Source organism: Rattus norvegicus, chromosome 15 (genome assembly GCF_021556685.1).
Source record: "Rattus norvegicus strain SHRSP/BbbUtx chromosome 15, alternate assembly SHRSP_T2T, whole genome shotgun sequence".
Taxonomy (NCBI): domain Eukaryota; kingdom Metazoa; phylum Chordata; class Mammalia; order Rodentia; family Muridae; genus Rattus; species Rattus norvegicus.
This window is the reverse complement of record NC_141548.1, coordinates 103,152,231-103,172,429: the sequence shown is the minus strand read 5'-3', so window position 1 is coordinate 103,172,429 and position 20,199 is coordinate 103,152,231. Positions and strand designations below refer to the sequence as shown.

At 42.2% G+C, this 20,199-nt stretch overlaps 1 protein-coding gene across 12 annotated transcripts in view; it reads right to left on the bottom strand.

The window, feature by feature from the left end:
* Positions 1 to 13,106: 13,106 nt before the first annotated feature.
* The window catches only part of Mbnl2 (muscleblind-like splicing regulator 2), a 160,024-nt gene continuing 152,931 nt past the window's right edge, over positions 13,107 to 20,199 (bottom strand). For all 12 annotated transcript variants that reach the window (NM_001415043.1, NM_001111064.2, NM_001415044.1 and 9 more), the window contains 1 exon segment: positions 13,107 to 15,898. In NM_001415043.1, the coding sequence (NP_001401972.1) occupies positions 15,884 to 15,898 (15 nt within the window). In that variant the 3' untranslated portion in view covers positions 13,107 to 15,883.

Here is a 20,199-nt window from a genome sequence, read left to right as displayed (position 1 = left end):
CAACCTTTAATAAATAAAATGCCCAACAGGCAAAACGTCTACAGCCCAATCTTATGGAGGCATTCTCTCAGTTGAGGTCACCTCCTCTCAGGTGAGGGGACAAGCTTGTGTCAAGTGATCAAAACAAAAACAAAACAAAGGACAAGAAACCAAAAGAAACCAGAAAGCACCACCATGTTCCCCCAAAATATTTAGTTTTATATTTAAGCTTATTGTTTAAATGTGTGATTTCACGTTTAACTATTCCATCTAATTAGAATCGAATCAACAATTTTCCCATATGGAGAATGTAGGGGCTCAACTTACACTTTTTATCGATCCACGGCACAAACGAATGCCCTGACACTACTACCTGCCTGCATTCTCTCTGTGTCCTCGACCCCCACTGTAGCTGCCCTCTATCCAGAATCATGTGCTTTCCTTACGCAGTGTGGTCTGCCTTCAGCTTTTTGCTTATTTTCTAGTGGTCAGACTATGTCTGCCAGACAGACCCGTTCTCTTGGGGTTTGAAAACCTGAGCAGTCACAAGTCTCCAGCAAAGCGACATCTTTATTTGAATCAGGCATCGAATGCTGTCCAGACAGGGACAGAAGCACAGACACGGGAGCTGGTTGTGGTTTTTGAACTTTCGTCTTAGTATTTAAGCAGATGACAAAATTTTATTGTACTAAGGCTGCTCCTGACTGGACAGGGCCACAGGGCAGACTCAGGAGCTGAGCTGCGACTCTGAAGGGAAATTGAACGTCATTTTTTAAGGATGATATCATAAAGTGAGAGGAGCAAGGTGGGCCGTAGCACTGCCCAATCATAATTTGACACAAGGGCTTGAGCAAGGAAGTAAACATTGGTAATGAGGTCTTATCCTTGACTCATAGATTTGGTGGTCTTCTGGTAGACCTCTAGCTCAGAATTCAGAGTGGTAAGGGAACCAAGGAGTGGGCAGGCTGCACGCGCACACTCAATTAAGTCAGGACGGGCAATACATTTACAATGTGTTTGCCTTAGTTCAGATAACCCACCGCTTTCCTTTCCACATTCTTGACTGGCTAAGACACACATGAAAGGCCGGAAGAGGCAGGGTAGGTGTTGGTTCCGGGGCCTGGGAACCTGAACTCAGTTTTGACCCTGCCAGCAAGATGGAGGTCATTCCTGACATGTCTCCACTCAGGCAGCTGTCTCCTGACAATTCTGTGCCATCTTAGTCACTGTCATTTTTTACAGTCTACTGGCAGATGAGCGTGTTTCCTACTGAGGCTGTTTCCCTTTCTCCCCACGCGCCAGCTTTCCTTCCAATTTCTACACGTGGGTGTGGCCATGTGGCTGACTTCTGAGGAGTGAGCACAGTGTGAGCTCTCATCCATTCACCTCCGTGGGCTCTGACCTACGACCACCACCGCTAAAGCCCTCTGCTTTCTATTCCTGCTGTGCTGTGGGATGCTCACGCCCAGACATCTTTGGAAGGCACAGCTGGGCAAGGGGCATCTCTTGGCACTTGCGTTCCCAGGAGCCTGCGGTGATCAGGGTCCCTCTTGTTCTTGCTCTCCATTAATTGACCTTATCCTATGAGAAACAAATTCTCCTCTCACGAGGCCACTGAAACGTGTACTCGACAGCAGATGGAGTTAACTTGATTAGTTCATATTGACTTGAATCCTGCGGATTTGATCTGCACATTTGCACAAACATCTACATAGCTGTTGATTCTTTGTCAGTCTGGAAGGAAGAGCTCTGTCTCTTTTCTTCCCTTTTTTTTTCATCTTTTTGCACATTTCACGTCTTATATCTCACGACTAGCCAAGAGTTCCTGTACAGTGTGGAAATAAAGCAGCTACGGCTTACAGTTGCCTTGCTCCTGACAGTAAAGGGAACCTTTCAATCGAGTATTACTCATTGTTAATGCTTGGTGTGGGGCTTTTGTCCGAATAAATTCCCTTGAGTTTATCAGACTTTTTATTATAAACAGATGCTATCTTATCTAACGATGCAATTGTATCCTGGAGCAGATAACATAGTTTTCCTCATTGCACTGATAATGTATGTCTTCTCCCATAAACATATGCACCTATGGTTTTACTGTCTTTGTCTGAGTTGTAAATCAAATAAGATTAGCCTATCTTTTTTTTTCAAACTTATTGCTTTGCATATAATTTAACTTTTTGTGTGTGTGCACATGTTCGTGTAGGCAACGGTGAATGTGTATACGTGTGCACGTGTGTGCAGGTGTGTGTGTGTGTGTGTGTGTGTGTGTGTGCGCGTGTGCACGCACAGGCAAGTGGAGCCAAAGGTCAATCTGAGGTGTAATAACACATTTGCAGAAACATCTAAATAGCTGTTGACGCTGCTTCGGTGTTTTCTCTATCAAACATTCCACAGTCTGGAGTAACAAGTTTTACCTTATTTCTTCACTATCCTCCCCCACCTGGCCCCGCCACATTTCACTTTCTTTTTTCTTTTTTTTTTCTTTTTTTTTGGAGGTGGGGACTGAACCCAGGGCCTTGCGCTTGCTAGGCAAGCGCTCTACCACTGAGCTAAATCCCCAACCCCTACTTTTCACTTTCTATGTCTCATAACTAACCACGAGTTTGTGTACAGTGTGGAAATACAGAGACTATGAAATGACACCTCAGGGGCTAGCCGCTTTGTCTTTTTTTTTTTTTTTTTTTAAACATAGTCTCTCAACATCTCAAGACTCCCTGATTAGATTAGCCATGTGCCCCACTTCTGGGACTGCAAGCACGCACCCCCGCCTCTGGCATGTTTGTATGAGTTCTGGGGACTGAACTCAAGACCCCATGTTTACAGGACAGGCACGAAGCTAAAAGAGCTATCTCTCCAGCACCAATAATTTAGATTTTTAAAAACCATTGACTTAAAGTTATTTCTTTAATCTTAGGGGGTTTCACTCTCCCTTAAATTTTGGCCCGAGACAGGTTGGTGAACATTGGGTCATCCCTCAGATTGCCTAAAACAAGCAGGGTCTTCCAGGTGAGCTCAATTTATTAGAAGCTAGGGATGGTGTTGGGTTATGCTACAGAACCCTGTGCTTCCCTCCATCATAATTCCACGATACTTAAAGAGATAGTTTCAATATTTTATCTAGTCGTCTTTGCTATTCTCCAGAGACTCACCCAGTGTATTCATTCCATTGTGCCCAGGACGGTACTCTGAAATGTCCAGTACAATTAGATATAAATTTCAGAGTGGTCTGCTGAGCTAGGACCAGTACTCGACAATCAGACCCTGGTTTACTAGTTCCATTGCAAGTGAACCTTCCCAAAGGGCAGGGCTGAAAGCTTGTTTGGCCTATGGGATGACATCCACAGAGAACCTCGTTGTAAGCAGCAGACACTGAACATTGGCGTTGACTATCAAGAATGACTTTTCTCTTTTACATTCTAGGTTCAGTCCTAAGGCAGTTGCCGTAGCTGTCTGACTTAATTCTCATAGCCATCCCAAGGGATCAAATCGCATCATGGAGCAGGAACGTAGTCACCTGTGGTCACACAGGTGGACAGAGGACAGCCAGGCCTTGAGTTCAGCTAGCATGCCTGCCACGACAAAGCTTGGAGCCCCTTCTGCTGCATGAAGTGAGGTTGGCGAACGCCAGTCTAAACCATCCATCAACAGAGGGCACTCACGCTCACCAATGGCCTGGGCTCCTGCAGTGGCTCCTGTGGGTAGAATACATCAGAGGTTGATTATTTGTATCCTCAGTCAGCCATCAGGTATCCCTTAAGCATGCTGATTGATCTATGTACAGATTTTGCCCAGAGCAAAACAACCTAGTATGTGGTTTGCACTCAAAACTTATCGATGCCTCTTAGAGTACTTGGGATAATCTACACGTTGACCAAGTGTGCATGGTTTTTAATTACTCTTTGCTGTCTTAATGGAAGCTGTCATCAATATTGCATTGTGCATTGCCAAACGTCTTGATTCCCAAGCGCTACCCATTTGAACTTAATACTATGAACACATAATTTGAACTTAATAATTTGAACACATAATACTATGTGACGACATAGAGAAAACTACTCTGTTAGCTTTAAAATTACTTTGGTGGGCTACGCGAATGACATTCTGGAGTTTCAGAAAACCAGCATCTTCTCCCTTAGATTTAACAAATGTAAACAGTATATTTTGTTTGAATTTTATGCAGTTACTTGGCTTTTTATGATTTGGTTGGTTATTTTTCTGGTTTCTTTTAAAGGGATTATGGGGATTAGAGATGTAAACCGCCGTGAATAAAATCTTAGACTTTAAAAAAGTTGTTTTTCCCCTTAAGGTATGTGGACATTTGCCATATTTTGAATGAATGATAAAATCTTTAACTTTTTCACTATTCTCCCTTATGTGCTGGAGTGAACCTAACACCATAGTTGGCAACATTTTTACAGTCAATTTTCTTTGTTTAAAAAAAAATCGAAATTTAAATTTAATTATATCTTTCCTTTCAGTTTATAATGATATCAAGTGTATGAGTGATGAGGTTTGAAAATGATTGATCACTACTCAGACTCCCTGGGAGCAGAAGACCATCATGCACAGACTTTAGTAAGGGACACTCTTAGGACCAAGCCAGGAGGAAGAGAAGGGAGGAAGCATTGTTGGAATAGAGGCTGTGAAACAGATTCAAACAGGCCTCTGCTCATCGGGGGACTGGGGATAACTGCAGGATTGTTCCAGTTGGGGCGAGGCTGAGGTTTTATATTTATTTCTCATCCACTTGGACAAGGGCTATACTGAAGGAGCGGGGAGACTTTGGACTGCACATTTCTCTTTAGTTTATATGATTCTGAAGGAAGGCTGAGAGACACAGGCTGACTGCTGTAGTGCTCTCGGATCATAGGGAGGAAATCTTCACCCCACTCCACCCCTATATCCATGATATTGTCTACGTGGCAGATTTGGTTTTAGCTTGCTGAGATAAAGTCTCATGTATTACAGGCTGACTGGTCTTGAACTCTTGGTCCTCCTGCCTCTACCTCCCAAGTGATGGACTTACAGGCACCAACCACCACCGATTCCCTCAGCATGGAGAACCCCCTCAATTCACCCTAATATTCTCTCTGTCTCTCTCTCTGTCTCTCTCTCTGTCTCTCTCTGTCTCTCTCTCTGTCTCTCTGTCTCTCTCCTTCCCATCCCCCCCGTGTGTGTGTGTGTGTGTGTGTGTGTGTGTGTTGCTCTAGTATCACAGTGCATGTGTGTATCAGAAGACATCATTGTGGAATTGATTCTATTTTTCTTTTTTTATGGTTTCCGGGGGATTGGACTCAAGTCCTCTGGCTTATGTAGCAAGTGCTTTATATTGGCTCTCCCTCAACCATTCCACCCACCCGTGCCTACATTTTTATTCCTGTAATGTCTAGTGTAATAGGCGTTCCCACCTTGCCAGACTCTATTTACTGCTCCTGCAGCTCCTTCTCTAGCACAGCATCCTCTGGAACCGCCTGTGACATTTCCAGCTCTCACTACTTGTGGGATGTGATGCCCGTGCAGCAGTTGGGAAAGCATCAGGAAACACCTACAAGATACAGCTTCCGTTTTGTTTGCATCTGTATTTTCTTCCCTAAATGGATTGTAACTAGATGATGAAAGCTTCAGACTGTTTATAGTGTAATAAGGAAGTAAATTGTGTGTGTGTGTGTGTGTGTGTGTGTGTTTTTTTTTCTGGTGTCATTTGGAACACATAAATTAAAGGCTCAAAAATATTATTAAATGATTAGTTTTCTAGTAGTTAGCTCCTTAGACAGGAATGTGATTGGTTGTAGGCAAAGGTAATTGCAGTTCCTATTTTAGAATTTTCTGTCTCTTCCAATACCACCAATGACTCTGATCAGATATTTATTGAATGCCACTATGTTCCAGACCCCCCCCCTCCCCCCTCACCTCCCTCACTCCCTCAATGGCGCCTCCTTTCTCAGCCCCTCCCTCCATTCCTTCCTTCTCTTAACAGAATCTTATACTGTAGCTCAGAATGGTCCGGAACACATGGGGATTCACCCAACCAAGCCTACTGAATTCTAGGACTACAGGCTCATTCCATCAGACTCAGAGCTGAGTACCATTTTAAGCAAGGAAGACATGGTGGTAAATTCCATCACGATGTCCCAGCCAGTGTGAGAGATAAGTCATGCATCTGCATCAGAATGGGGGAAAAGTCATATACTGTGGTTGGTACTATGAGGGCAATGTGCAGAGATGAGAGGAAGTAGCCACCTAAAGCCAGGGTAAGGTGACATTGTCTCCAGAAGAAACTGACTCAGCATGATGAGGAAAAGACAAGAACAAAGATGTAGAAAGGACTACATGTGTTTTAAAAATAGATGCCAGAGGACAGTAGTAGTTTGTTTGGGATGGGGGCTTTGGTGGTTTGAACAAGAATGGCTCCTATAGGCTTAGCTATTTGCATGCTTAGTCTCCAGTTGGTAGCTGTTTGGGAAGGCTTAGGAGGTGTGGCTTGTTGAAGTAGGTGTGTCATTGGTAGTTGTTTGGGAAGGCTTAGGAGGTGTGTCATTGGAAATGTGCTATGAGATTCCTAAGCCCACACAGGTTCATTGTTTCTGTCTACCTTCTACTTTCAGATCAGGATGCAAAGCTCTCAGCCACGGCTCTAGCACCATGTCTGCCATGCTTCTCACCAGGAGGTTAAGGGACTAACCTTCTGAGACTGTAAGCCAGTCCCCAAAGGCTTTCTTTTCTAAGAGTCCCTTGGTAAGGGTGTTCCTTTGCTGTAATAGAACAGTGACTAAAACAGGCACAAAGAACAGGATGTGGATGCTGAGCGAGGCTGCTTATGAAGGAAGTGAGTCCCAGGAAACCAGGAGACAACGAAAGCTTGCTGTTATCATTTGCTGGTTTGTTTAAAATAGTGATGGCACACTTACCTTGTTAGATTGTGAGTAGCCTCTAGTTTAGATCTAGTTAGGCAGAATTACCTTGTTAGTTTGGGAATAGCTTCACATCTCACTTAGACCTAGTTAGGCAAAGTAAACAGCTTTACCTTCAGGACCTCCCACTTGCTTTCATCCTTTAAAGATGTGGGGGGATCTCCAAAAGTTCATTTGGCTGGGGTGAGGCCTGGGATGACACATTCCCAGGTATGATATGTTCACTGGATATCATTAGCTAGGCTGTGTGGGTTTGAATTCTCACTTAATTGTAGATCAGTGGTTCTCAACTTTCCAAGTATTGTGACAGTTTAATACAATTCCTCATGTTGTGGTGACCCCCAACCATAAAATTACTTTGTTGCAACTTCATAACTATAATTTCTCTACTGTCATAATAATATAAATATCTGAATGCAGGGTATCTGATATACAATTCCCAAAGGGGTCACTACCTAAGGTTGAGAACTATTGATGTAGACTTTTGTGATTTTTGGCTAAGTTTTTTAATGCATTATCCCCAATCTTTCATTTATTGATAACGGTGCTCACAGAGAGTCCATGTGATGATTAAATGAGACACGCTGAGTTAAGAATTTATCACAGAACACAGTCAGAAAAATGTTAATATTTGTTCTTATTGCAAACATAAAGACAAGTTGACTTACTAAGTCAAGGTCCAAGACAACTTGTAAATGACTGCTGGAATTTATCATGTGCATTTAAATGAAAAAAAAAAGGCCTTCCACATGACATGAACTAAATAAACTAGGTCTAGTCAAAGAAAATTTATAGAGAATGAAATATATTTGCAAAAAAACTGGCAGGTAAAATGACTGTTGAAATTTTTCAAGAATGTGCTTGATGCTAAATGATCAGAATTTGCCTGCAGAGGGGAGTTCTAGATCATGTAGTGTAATCACTTTGTCATATAGACAAAGGAAAAATACACAAAGGCATACCCAGAAGGCCTTTCCAGGATTGTGCCGTTGGTCTTCATATTTAATGTGTGCTGTTTCCTTGTAGACAAAAGCTACAGAAAGTGTTAGCAGTGGAGTGCAATCCTTTGGCATTGTGACATGTCACCATCTCCACATGTGTTGGATTACATTCACAGTTATTCTGGAACACATGAAGCCCAGGGATACACTGAAGCAAACACATGGGGCCCAGGGACACACTGAAACAAACACATGAGGCCCAGGGACACACTGAAACAAACACATGAGGCCCAGGGACACACTGAAACAAACACATGAGGCCCAGGGACACACTGAAACAAACACATGAGGCCTAGGGACACACTGAAACACATGAGGCCCATGGACACACTGAAACACACATCTGAGGCCCAGGGACACACTGAAACACATTAGGCCCAGGGATACGCTGAAACACATGAGGCCCAGGGACACACTAGCCTTTTCACAAAGCTGTAATACTTTGATGAATATGGGAAGCCATATATATTCAAGATTCTTTATTACTTGTTATCAAAATATGTTTCCCAAAATGCCATGTGTAATTTCTGACCCCTAGGAATATGTCCTTATTGGGAAATAGAGTTCTCCATAGGTCATCAAGTCGATGAGGTGTCATCAGGGTGGGCCTCTATGGACATGGCTGGTGTCTTCATAAGATGATGAGAAGCTGATCACATACGGAGGGAGGCCAGCAGACAACAGTGGCAGACAATGCAGTGGTGGCCCTGCGAGCTGAGGATGGCAAGAATTAGTGTGGCCATCAGAAACTCCAAGAGTCCAAGGAGGACTCCAGCCAGAGTCTAGAGGGGAGCCTAGTTCTGCAGACACATTCAGAGTTGTTAGAGAATAAATGACAGCCATCAGAGTCTGTGGGCTCTTGTCATGGTCAACCTAGGGGTGGAGCATGAGTCTTTAGGAGTTTTTCCCCCTTCTCCTGCTCCTGTGTTATTTACTTTCCTTGATAGTGTGACCTACTACCTGGCAGCGTGAGGGTTTATTTCTGCTTGCAGCTTAAGTGGACACTGTGAGAGAAGGCAAGTCAGGAGAAGGCCGGTCACATCACATCTACAGTCAGGAAGCACAAGCTCTCAGAGGGTGGAGAGGAGCTGTGCTAGAAAACACCGAGGCCTTGTGAGCCATGTCCTCAATGCAGCCCTCACCTCAAGGCACACTTCTGGCTGGAAACTAAGTGTTCAAACATGAGAGTCTTTGGGAGATATTCTACATTTAGACAGCTCTCATGTACATGCTAATGGTCAAAATGTATTCTCCCAAAATGCATCTTGAAATCTTCACTCCCATGACTATGTGTATACTTGAAAATAGCCTTGCAGATGTGTTAATACGAGGCCCTTGGAATGGTCCTTCATTCAATACAATTGGTGTCCTAATAAGGTAATCTGAATCTACAGAGGAGACCTTCATATGACGCCAGAGGCAGAGGCTGGAGCAGTGTGGCTACAAAGGATGCCAGTGACTAGAAGCCTCTACTAGGGACTGAACTGTCCAGAGGATTTTATCCATAGCTTCTGGATAGCAGAGGCTGGAACTTGACTTATGCCCCTGTCTCTTGAGCTGCTAAGACAGTCTTAGTCTGGGCTTACTGAATATTTGTTGAATTGAAGTAATTGAAGGATCCCACATATAGAGTGAGGCTCGTTATTGTCATTATAAATCTATAATTTGCCCGTTGGCTTCTGGTGATAATTGTCATTGAGGAAATAGAAGAGGCGTCATTGTCAAAAAATGTTTGGTTAGAAAAGGAGATAGGGAATCACTGTGGGACCCAAACACTCATTTGAATACTGTCCCAGGGGGGGAGTGACTGGCCAGCAAGCAGTTGTTCCCTGTCAAGGCCAGCTCCACAGACCTTGTATTTAGGTCCTGTTATGTCTCTGTGAAATACTGAATTGTGAGGCTCAAATTATGGGTAAAGAAAACTGATGTTGCTCAGAAGTTGTTCAAACGGAGACCTGAGAGTGAAACTTGGGTAGAAATTCGGCCCTTAGCCACTCAGCTATTGTGACAGGCAGACACCGATCATCCCTTTCTAGGGATTCAAAAAGCTTACTGTGGCAGATGATTAATGTTTAAACCATCCTCCGTATAAATATGTCAGAGTCCTGGGTCTGCGTTTATTACGTGCTTCCTTTGGTTCATCTGTACACACCCTGGTCAGTCTCTTCAGACATAGCTGGAACTTGCGGCTAGTGTCCTTCAAACTGTCAAGCAGCTTTGGCTATGTTTTCTACCTTCCTAAGTCCACGCGTTTCATATTTTAATGCATGGGTTTCCATTCCTCAGTGTGAGGGTTCAGTGGAGGCCAGCGAAGGGGAAGCCCTGGCAAGGGCAGCATTTGGCTTGTGTGCTTCTAAGAGTTTCCCTTCAGTAACAAAAGATTTTCTAGCAGAAGGGAAGAACTGACCCCGTTTCGATTGTTTTAGTGTGCAGACAAGAACCAGTCTGAGTGTTTTTTGCTTTCATAAGCCAAAGGCCTGGGAAGACCCACAGTGAAGTCAGGACACAAAGGCAAACAAGAGAGAGGTCCAACTTTTCAGCCTCTCTGGACAGAATTGGATTTTAGCGGAAAGCCTTCCATGTGTGACCTTCTGCGACCTTTGTATAGAAATTTATTCTCTCTGGCTATTTTCCCCAGACTTTCAAATTACATCTTCTCAGGGACTATACATGAGTCTGGCTACTCTATGACTTCATGAAACATCATTGCTGGGCTAAATTCAATGGCTTTCATTCTGTTTTAGCAGAACCATATGGAACTTGACAAAAGCTAAACAAAGCTGCCATACCCTGGAGAGAAGCACTTCTGGTCCTAATAAAGAATTAAGTTCTGTCCGGAATCTCTAATAGTACTTTGCAGTTTATAACTACAAAGTAACAATGTATTTCTAACAGCGTGTTATTATGACAGGGAAGAAAACCCATTTATTAGAAGGAAAAATAATTTTAAAATTAACATTTCACTTTAAAGCCACCTAAATTTCGTACTTAGAATATGAAAGTGTAGCTTGGAGAATGGCTCACAGTTAAGTTCATTCCAACAAGGCTGTGGAGTTAAGATGAGCCAAAACTTGAAGTTCCAATTCATAAAAGGGTTGCCTAGTTTTTACGAGGTTTTACTTTTCCTCTACAGGCGAGTATAAGGGATCCTTTGTAAAGCTACAAACAGTATAAAATGTATGTGAACCAAACCGGTCACTGATCTACGCTGTCTTATGAAAACACCTCAGTGTGAGGAGTACCGGATATGACCTGACTAAAATGAAGCCAACCAGCACACGTGAAAGTCACACGGAACGCCGTGGGAAGACACCCCTAGTTGGCAGGTGGTCAGTTCTTAAAGGGACTGAAGCAAAAGAAGATATTGAAGCGGTGTGCTGGCTGGTCAGGCATGTTAAGATGTGACAGGAGAAGGTGCTGGGCAGAGCTAGGCATCTTCTTACCTGGAAGGCAGACGAGGGACAGCACTGTTGGGAGAGCACTGTTGGGAGAGCGCTGTTGGGAGAGCACTGTTGGGAGAGCACTGTTGGGAGAGCACTGTTGCTCTATAATCTAGACTCACAGAACAGTGTGTGTTTGCCGTGCTCTGAGTTTGGAATCTCTGCAGCAGCTGCACCCGCTTGTCCAGTATTGGCAACTGTGTTCATCGACGTAGGGCAGACTCGTTGGAAATTTACACAGACTGTTTAACATGGACCTTGGAGCCCAGACCTCCTGCCCCACCTCCCTTGCCTCCTCTGCTGAGGAACAGAGGGAAGCCATTATCGATTCATTCTTTGTGACTCTCGTGTATTCACAATACTCAAGTTATTTTTATGGGGAGGGAGGAGTTCAACAGAAATAGTTACTCAATTTCTCAGACACTTGGATACTTGAAGTGGGGCGATTATTCCTTAGGGAGTCGCCAAGTTGAATATTTCTGACAGTTTAAAAACATCAGTATGTTGAACATTACTTCAGTTTGCATGGCTGCCCCTAATTCTATAGTGTTGTAAAAAAAAAAAACCTCTCTGATTAAAGGACAGAGAACGTGTTACTGGGTCTGAAGTATCATTTTTGGATTATATAGTCCAAAATTAAAATAGTATTTTTGACAGAGAACTATATAAGGCAATTGGTACTTTATACCTAAATGATTTTATGCTAAAGAGATATAAAGCAGGCTGCTTTCATATCCTTTTGGGTTTGACATGCATGTTTGTTTTTTTAACCTTAGTTTTATTATTTATGTGTATGGGTGATTTTCTGTATACCATAGGCGTGCAGTACCTGTAGTGGCCAGAAGAGGGTGTCAGATTCCCTGGAACTGAATCTACAGAGCTGTGAACCGCCATGTAGGTCCTGGAGTCCCCTCAGAGCAGCCAATTCTCTTGACTGCTGAGCTAACTCTGCAGCCCTTGAGATGCCATCTTAAGAGCACACTCTAGGTAGAATGTGGACGAAAGAGCTACAAATTCCCTTCCAACCTGTTCTGTTCTTAGTCTATACAGCCAGGACTTTTGCATACAATGAATTCACTGTTCTGTCCCCCCTTCAGCAGCTACACATCACACTGACCACTTAAGCTCCTCCTAGAAATCTGCATAACAGGCTAATGGCTCCTCCCCTCACTCACTCATTCATTCATTCAATTCATTCATGAAACTCACATTCTCGATGCTTGGCCCCCATTTGCTCACTGACATGCGTGTCTCCCACGATGAGTCAGAATCATAGCAAACAGTGGGATGCACTGTTGCTAACTTTAAAGGACACTGGAAGCATTTACCAAGTGGTCACTCTAAATTATTATTCCTGCTACTTAAAGCCAAAGCCCAGGGCTGGAAAGATGATTCAGTGGACACATGTGTTTGTTGCCAAACCTGATGACATGAGTTCAATCTCTAGGGCTCACATGCGAGGACAGAATCAACTCCCTCAAGTTGTCCTTCTGCCTCCAAATATACACAGTGACATGGGCCACCCCCAAACAAAAGTGTAAAAGAAAAAAACCAAACCCAAAGCTAAATCAAATCAGTCAGTCAGTCTGTCTGTCTATCTACCTATTATTCATCCATCTATCCATCCATATCTATCTGTCTATCTATCTATCTGTGCCTCTCTCTGTCCCAATTAGAGACTGATGCTTGTTCTTTGGTGTCACTGAGTGGTATCCATGACAACATTTCTGTCCAACTAATTACCTACATAAACAAGAAGGAAGACCGCAACACAATCCTTTTAAATGCTTCTTTTATTTCATTGGTTGTACATTGGGTGAGTGAACTGAATATTACAACCAAAACATAGAATTGATACAAATTAGAGTCCTGCTTACACCGTGAGATAACGAATGAGGGAATTCTTTAAGAAGTGTTACAGAAAGATTTAGTAGAAATGTGACCAGTGGCATATGGCTGAAAGAATATTTCTGTGAAGTGCTGTTATATCCTGAAAACCAAGAGTGAAATGGAGTTCCCATACGAGTGGAGTTAGTTTCCTAACTTCAGTAAGCTGTTGAACTGATATCTTCCTGTCTTGGATATTGGTGATTTTGTTTTTGTAATTAAACAAAGCATTTAAGATTTATCCATCATAGTCAGACTTCTGAATATAAACAAACTTTTGGCAAATAATATTTATACAGAAAAATAGTTTTAGATCCTCTCAAATCCCAGAATTATTCTATAAAATTACATTATAAATAAATAAAAAGCAAAATCTGTTGTACATATATTTGTACATCTATGCATTTGCCTTGCTTCCTCCTTATTGGAAATGGCGTATTTGACTCTGCATATTATAATCACAATTCTGGAAAATGGATATCATAGTAAAAATACAGTCATCTATATTTGCTGGGGGATAGAGGTGATGTTTTGATGCTCAATTATTAAAGGGCTGAAAATAGCTATGTGCTAGTAATTTTTAAAATAAAAAATCATGAAAAGAAAGAAAAAGAAGACAGTTACAACAATTAGTCTACAAAAATATTTCGGTGATTCCCATAATTTACCTTTTTAGTCTACTATCTTTTTAATGCGTTTAAATGAGTAAGTAAAGAAAAAAAATAAGTCTGAGTGTTTTAGGCAAGTTGTAGCGTAACTACATTGTTATAGCTGAGAGAGTTACAAGTATCAATAATACATGAAGATGAGAACTATGGAAGTGATACAAGTTAGATACAATACCTTTCCACAAATTAAAAACAAACACGATACAAGCACTACTCAAGATTACACTCAGAATGGGATTTCTCTTTGATACAGTTATCAGATCTATGATGTAAGATAAATAGATAGTAATTAGACTTTGACCAACATGAATTAAATGCAGTTTTTTTCTCAATCAAAACAAAAATGATATGGTTGGATGCCTTTAGTTTTCAGAACAGGCAATGATACCAAAAATTTAAAATATTTTACATTCAATCTCAAAAGTCAAAATACTTCAATCACTAAAATGTTCACAAAGAAAATGGATGTTTTAAACAATTACACATAATATCCATTTATAACAGTTGTTTCATTTCTTAAACAATAATTTAAAAACTAGGTACTGTGTAGGCTATGTGCAACATATAAAATGTGAAATATGAAATATTTGGTACGATAGTGCTTAAAATAAACTTTAAAACAAACCTTCTGAACAAAATTTAATTGTATCGCTATTACCTTGAAGATCAACCAAGTATTTAAAAAAAGTAAACAACATTAAAATATGTTTCATCCATATATAGTATATATATGTATGCGTATATATAATATGTATGTACTTGTATTAAAGTTTTTTATACTTTTGAGACATAAAATATGCTTTAAGGTGAAAGAATTAAAAGAACTATTTTTTTCCATGCTGTAGTTAGTTACAACCCTTTAATCCAACTTTTAAAATGCAAAAACAGTAATGGATTTTTTAAAAAGTGAAACTATCTACTTCTTTTTTTTGTTTGTTTGTTTACATAGTAATTTAGATTAAAGTCACAGTTTGCATCTGTAGTGACTAAACTCAGACGTACTTAAACTGGAATATTATACAGACCTCCTCACCTACAGCTTCCCTGTTTGACTAGGTTTTAGTTTAGAGGAGTTACTCAGTAACAGGCAACCGGAGGGTGAGTTTGAAAGACCAATCCCTTAGATTCGACTGTCGGCATGAGCCTTTCATTCTTGTCAAGCTGGATGAAGTCTGGCAAAATCTAGGCACTTCTACAAAGTCTCTCTTATAAAACAACTTTAAAAATATACTTGTGAAATAATACCTCCAAGACTTTGTCGGGTTGGGTATGAAGGTCATACCGTGCAAAGTTTTGTTTTTTTTTTTTTTTTTTTCGATCTATGCAATGTTATTCTAGAATCCCATGATTCAGTGTGGCATCTCCTGGCAAAGCGAACCCCACACTCTTGATGTGTCCCCGGCAACTGTGCTTGAACTGCCACTCAGATTTTAGACCTGCGAGGCAGGTGCGTGTTTTACTTCACTTCCCGTCTCCTGCTTCGAGTGTCCGTCTCCTCAGGAAGTGAAATCATACCCTTATGATCCAGTCAGGAAATGAAATGGTGGTGATTGGAATTAGAATCGAACCTGCCCTTGGAATAGGTACTTAAACTAAAGCTAACTGCTTATTGCTAAATTTGAAGTATTCTGAGTCGAAATGTGTATACTGGGTGGGCTTTCTGCATCGGCTATAGTTATGGAGATAAGACAATATTCCTGGGACAGAAACTACGCTCAGAACCCTGTAAAAGAAAACCTCATCCTGTATGTCTTTGAACATCGCAGCTGGTCTCAGGTAGTTAACTATCTTAGGCTGGAATATACTAAGCATACCATATTTAATACTCGTATATGACATAGCAGAACTAGCCTTAGGGTTGCGGTCTGTCCGGAAGAACTAAATTTAGCATGCAGTTTGTGGCAATTCTATTGAGGAGCAAAGGGGATAGTATGTACAGTAACAATGTTTAGTTATTCTCAATGCAGATTCTTGGCATTCCATTCCATTTCTGTTGATTATTTCAGAATTATCTGTTAAAGAAAAAGACAAGCGCAATTTAGACTTCCTGCAGGGAAAAGAAGAAGCTCAAGTCTTATTCTTTTGCAGACAGATATTTGAAAGCAGAACGATCTCCAACATCTCACAGTTCTGACACGATCATTAACTTTGTAAAGCCTGTACCCTTCATGCTGAGGATGTCTGCACTAGGCCGTTTCTTCTGTGTGCCCGTGGCAAGGAGTAGTGACTCACACACACAGTGCTCTGTGAGACCACGGCAGCATGTATGTGGGCAGGCAGTCTGTCCCGCCCTCAATCTCTTTAAGTGATTTTGCTTTGTATTTCTTTGGTCTATGCTCATATCACTAATCAAACTGACATTAGATCTACTGACCAGAAAGTCGAGTCAAAGAATTCATCTTGGAAAGTTGTTTTTGAACTTAACTGTACACATTAATCAAGCAGATAGTTTAACTGTTCAGTTACAACTCAAAAAATGCAGTCTTATCAAACATAGCCTTGTGCCTGAACAGCAACCAGGTTCAAGTGCAGGATATGCTTAAACGTCACACTGAGAAGGGATAAGCATCTAATTAAGCAGTTAAAAATATTTGTAATAAACACAAAAGCTCAGACAAAGTTCAAGCCAAGCTACTACTAGCTCCAAGCTGTGGCTTCTGGGGTTAACATCCAAGGTCCCTGCTCTGCTCTGCATCACTGGACTGTGACTCCAGGGCCTTGCACATGCTAGGCCAGCACTCTGCCACTGAGCTAACCCCCCCAGCCCAAGGGTGTCCCTATCTAATCCAATGCTCTTGGGTTGAGGGGTTTGGGCCTATGCAGTCTAGACCAATAAGTATCACGCTTGGGTATAAAGTTTTATCAAAAGTATTTGCTCTTTGCAGCACACTAATGAACACAAGTTCATTTGTTAGGTAGCCAAGAAGAAATAAGAAATAACTGATGGAACGAACCCCCTGTGGTAAATATTAGCTAACACTGGTGCACATCGGGTTTCAGTTCCCAATAAAAGGGTTATTTCTAGAGATGTAATTTATTATCCTATTATATCAGAGTTTATGCCTGATATAGTTCATATGTAATACTTTAGTATACTCGAGTGATAAACATGTCCGTCCTTTACTTCATTGGGCGTACAGAGGCGGTCTATGGAATGGGCTAAAAATGGAGGTGACTTATGGAAATCTATGTGAAATGAAGGTTTGGAACTTCGAGATCCTGAGGCTATTCACCTAAGGTTTAATCACTCATCTTTACTTCTATGGCTGCACGAGTGTCTGGGAGTGAGGATGCTACACTGGGGCGGGCGCCCAGAAGACAGTGTTGGGAGTTCTGAGCTGCTCAACTCGGGTGCTGGGAACCAAACGTTGGTCCTACAGAAGAGCAGCAGCTTCAGGTACCCACCGAACTGTGGGTGACTGATCTGTGAATAAGGGCAACATAGAACTTTTATATGTAGATACTGTCATGGGATTAGAATGCATTTATCATACTGTCTTTGAATGACGTCATGGCAGTTAGGTAATACTTAGAATCTCCGAATAGTCAGTTTATACTTTGATTTTAGATTTAGGTAGCTGACTATTAAATAAGGCTTTCCTGTATTTCAGTCCCCAGCCTCCATGCTATATCTGTACAACAGATCTGCTTCCCAGTGATGTCTTCCGCTAATCACGTTCTAGTTTTTCCCCTATTTTCTCTTAGTTTAGCAACAGACCCTGAAGGGTACAGGGGACCCACTAGCTCCTTAGACAAAATAATGATGTATTTTTTTTTGGAATGTACACAGTTCTGCTTATTGGATGAAGTCAAAAAGCCGGACAGAACAAAATTACAAACACCTGATGGGCACCCTTCAGAAAACCTAGCAATGAAAAAGGGGGTTTGCATTACGGAAACTTACAAGGGTGCTTTTAACGTGTTCGTGACAGAGAGACCACTGGGGAATAGCTAAGCTGGAGCTCCTGCAGCCTGCCTTCCCCCTGCCAGTGAATGGAGTGCATGAAGCCAGTCAGTGCCTGGAGACAGACAGGGAAGAGTGGGCTCTGGTGTTGCTGGACGAGTCTAGACCAGAAAACTGTTTCTCAGGGCCGTACCGTTGTCTGTCTATGGCACGCCATGCGTGTGTAGGATGAAAAGGCTGGGACATACTCAGAGCAGCTGTGGGCTTCAAGGACTTCTGGGATTTGACCTCAGGGCTGAGTGAGACATTCAGTTTTTCTCCTTAGAAGCTCCATTTGTGGGTGGCAATGGTTTCCATGGAAGTCTCATTTATTGCTTCTTCTTTTCTCTCTGAGAACACTAACTCACTGGGACTGTCTGAATGAAGTACATTCTAGGGTGAAGTGTCCCTGTACCACATCCATATCTGTATTTCCTGGCACACCTCTTCATCACTTTGCCTCTCCCATTCTTTCTTTTTTCTTCCAGAGCTGAGGACCGACCTCGGGGCATTGTGTTTGCTAGGCAAGCTCTCTACCACTAGGCTAAGTCCCCCACCCCTACTTCTACCATTCTTTATGACAGTTTTTTTTATACCCAGATGAACTGGACGCTTCAGAAGGCTTCTGAACATTAAATACTGACAAAAATCATATTATTAAAATACTAGGCTTACAGTTGATATAGGTGAGGTGGCAATACACTACAAATCTGATGTACACTTTAACAAATGCTTAATTAAAATATCGGGGCTGAAGAGACGGCTCAGAGGTCGACAGTGCTTATGACTCCTTCAGAGGGCTCAGTTTGGTTCTCAGCACCCATGGCCAGTGGCCTACAACCAGCTCCAGGAGACCCGATGCTCTGGCATCAGCCTCTATGAGTATTTATTTGCAAGCATGCACACACACACACACACACACACACACACACACACACACAGAGCAAACATACTAATGAAAACCAACTTTGAGAACAGCACATCAAAATAAGCACAGCAGCCCGAATACCGGTGCTGTCTTTTCTGTTTTAGTCCAAGCTGAAGTGGTTCCCTAGCGTTCCTTACCCAAGGTACCGTAGCCCACACATCCTTGGAGGAGGCAACTGGAAACTTTATTAGGTCTACGAAAGTCTACACGTAAGTTAAATGGAGAGTTAACGTATCAAGCCTCTAGTTTGGGCTTGACTTGGTATCCACCCTCTTGACTCAGGCTCTGAGTGGGTCTGTCCCACTGGAGCCTCGTGCGTGTTGTAATTGCATTCTGCAGACATGGAAGTCCGTGCAGCATTAGCTGGCTTTCGTTGGTCGGATACACATTTACTCAATTGGCTCCTGTCATGAGAGTTCTCTTCAGGGAATGCAATTGGTGGCCCTTCTTGGACCCATGCCAGGGACTAGGGGAAACTGAGGCATACTAGCTGAGCAGGATGCCCTCGAACCTATGAGTCAGAGAAAGGGATGCTATAGGACCAGCTGGAAAGAACCAGTCTGGTGCATGTGTGGGAAACAGTGTTAGGAGACCTTTCCCAGGCTCTGGAGGAGCAAGTTCTGGCCCTGAGTGACCACCTACATCCTGTCCCAGTCTGAGGCTGAATCCCAATGAATGCAAGGGACTTCAGTCAGTCACCCTACCTTGCAAGAAAGGTCAGTTACAGTCACCCCACCCCACCAGATTGCTATTGTTTCTGAGAAAACCCTGCAAGCCACAACAGGCACTAAATCGAACAATCAAAGGATAACCATGTGTATATATCTTCCTGGTGGGTGATTCCCTTAAGTGAGTTGTATCTACTACGAGAGAACCATGACTGGAGAATTCTTAAGTACTACTATGGTCTGCCAATGTATGGTTACTCAAAACTTTGAACTGAAAATATTGTTTTCAAATTCCTCTCCCACTGAAAATAGAACATACAGAAATGAAGACAGCTGATACCCACAAAGTCTACACTTCAAGTTAGAAAACACAGACACACTTGACCTCCGATCAAGAGTGCCTTCACCAATCAGTTCTGGCCCCTCTGGTTATGGCAATATGTGTGGTACAAAAAGAGTTGGATGGCTGCGATAGAATCTACTTATTCACAAGGAAAGAAAATCATATGGATTAATTAAACTATGACCCTTAAATTGCTGTGTTTAAGTCTGGTGGATCTCTTCAGTGTGTAGGTACCCTATGCTATATATTCCGCGTGTGAGCAGAGTCTCTGAGTGGTCTGATATTTTTTGAAGACATCATGAATGACTCACAAGAGCATCGAATAGGTCTTCCCATCATGCACTGGGCAACCACTCTCTAATTCTTGTATGGGGTGTGGGGATGTGTGGCGAGAGAGATTATGATGAGGTGCTCTGGGCTAGGCTCCTCTA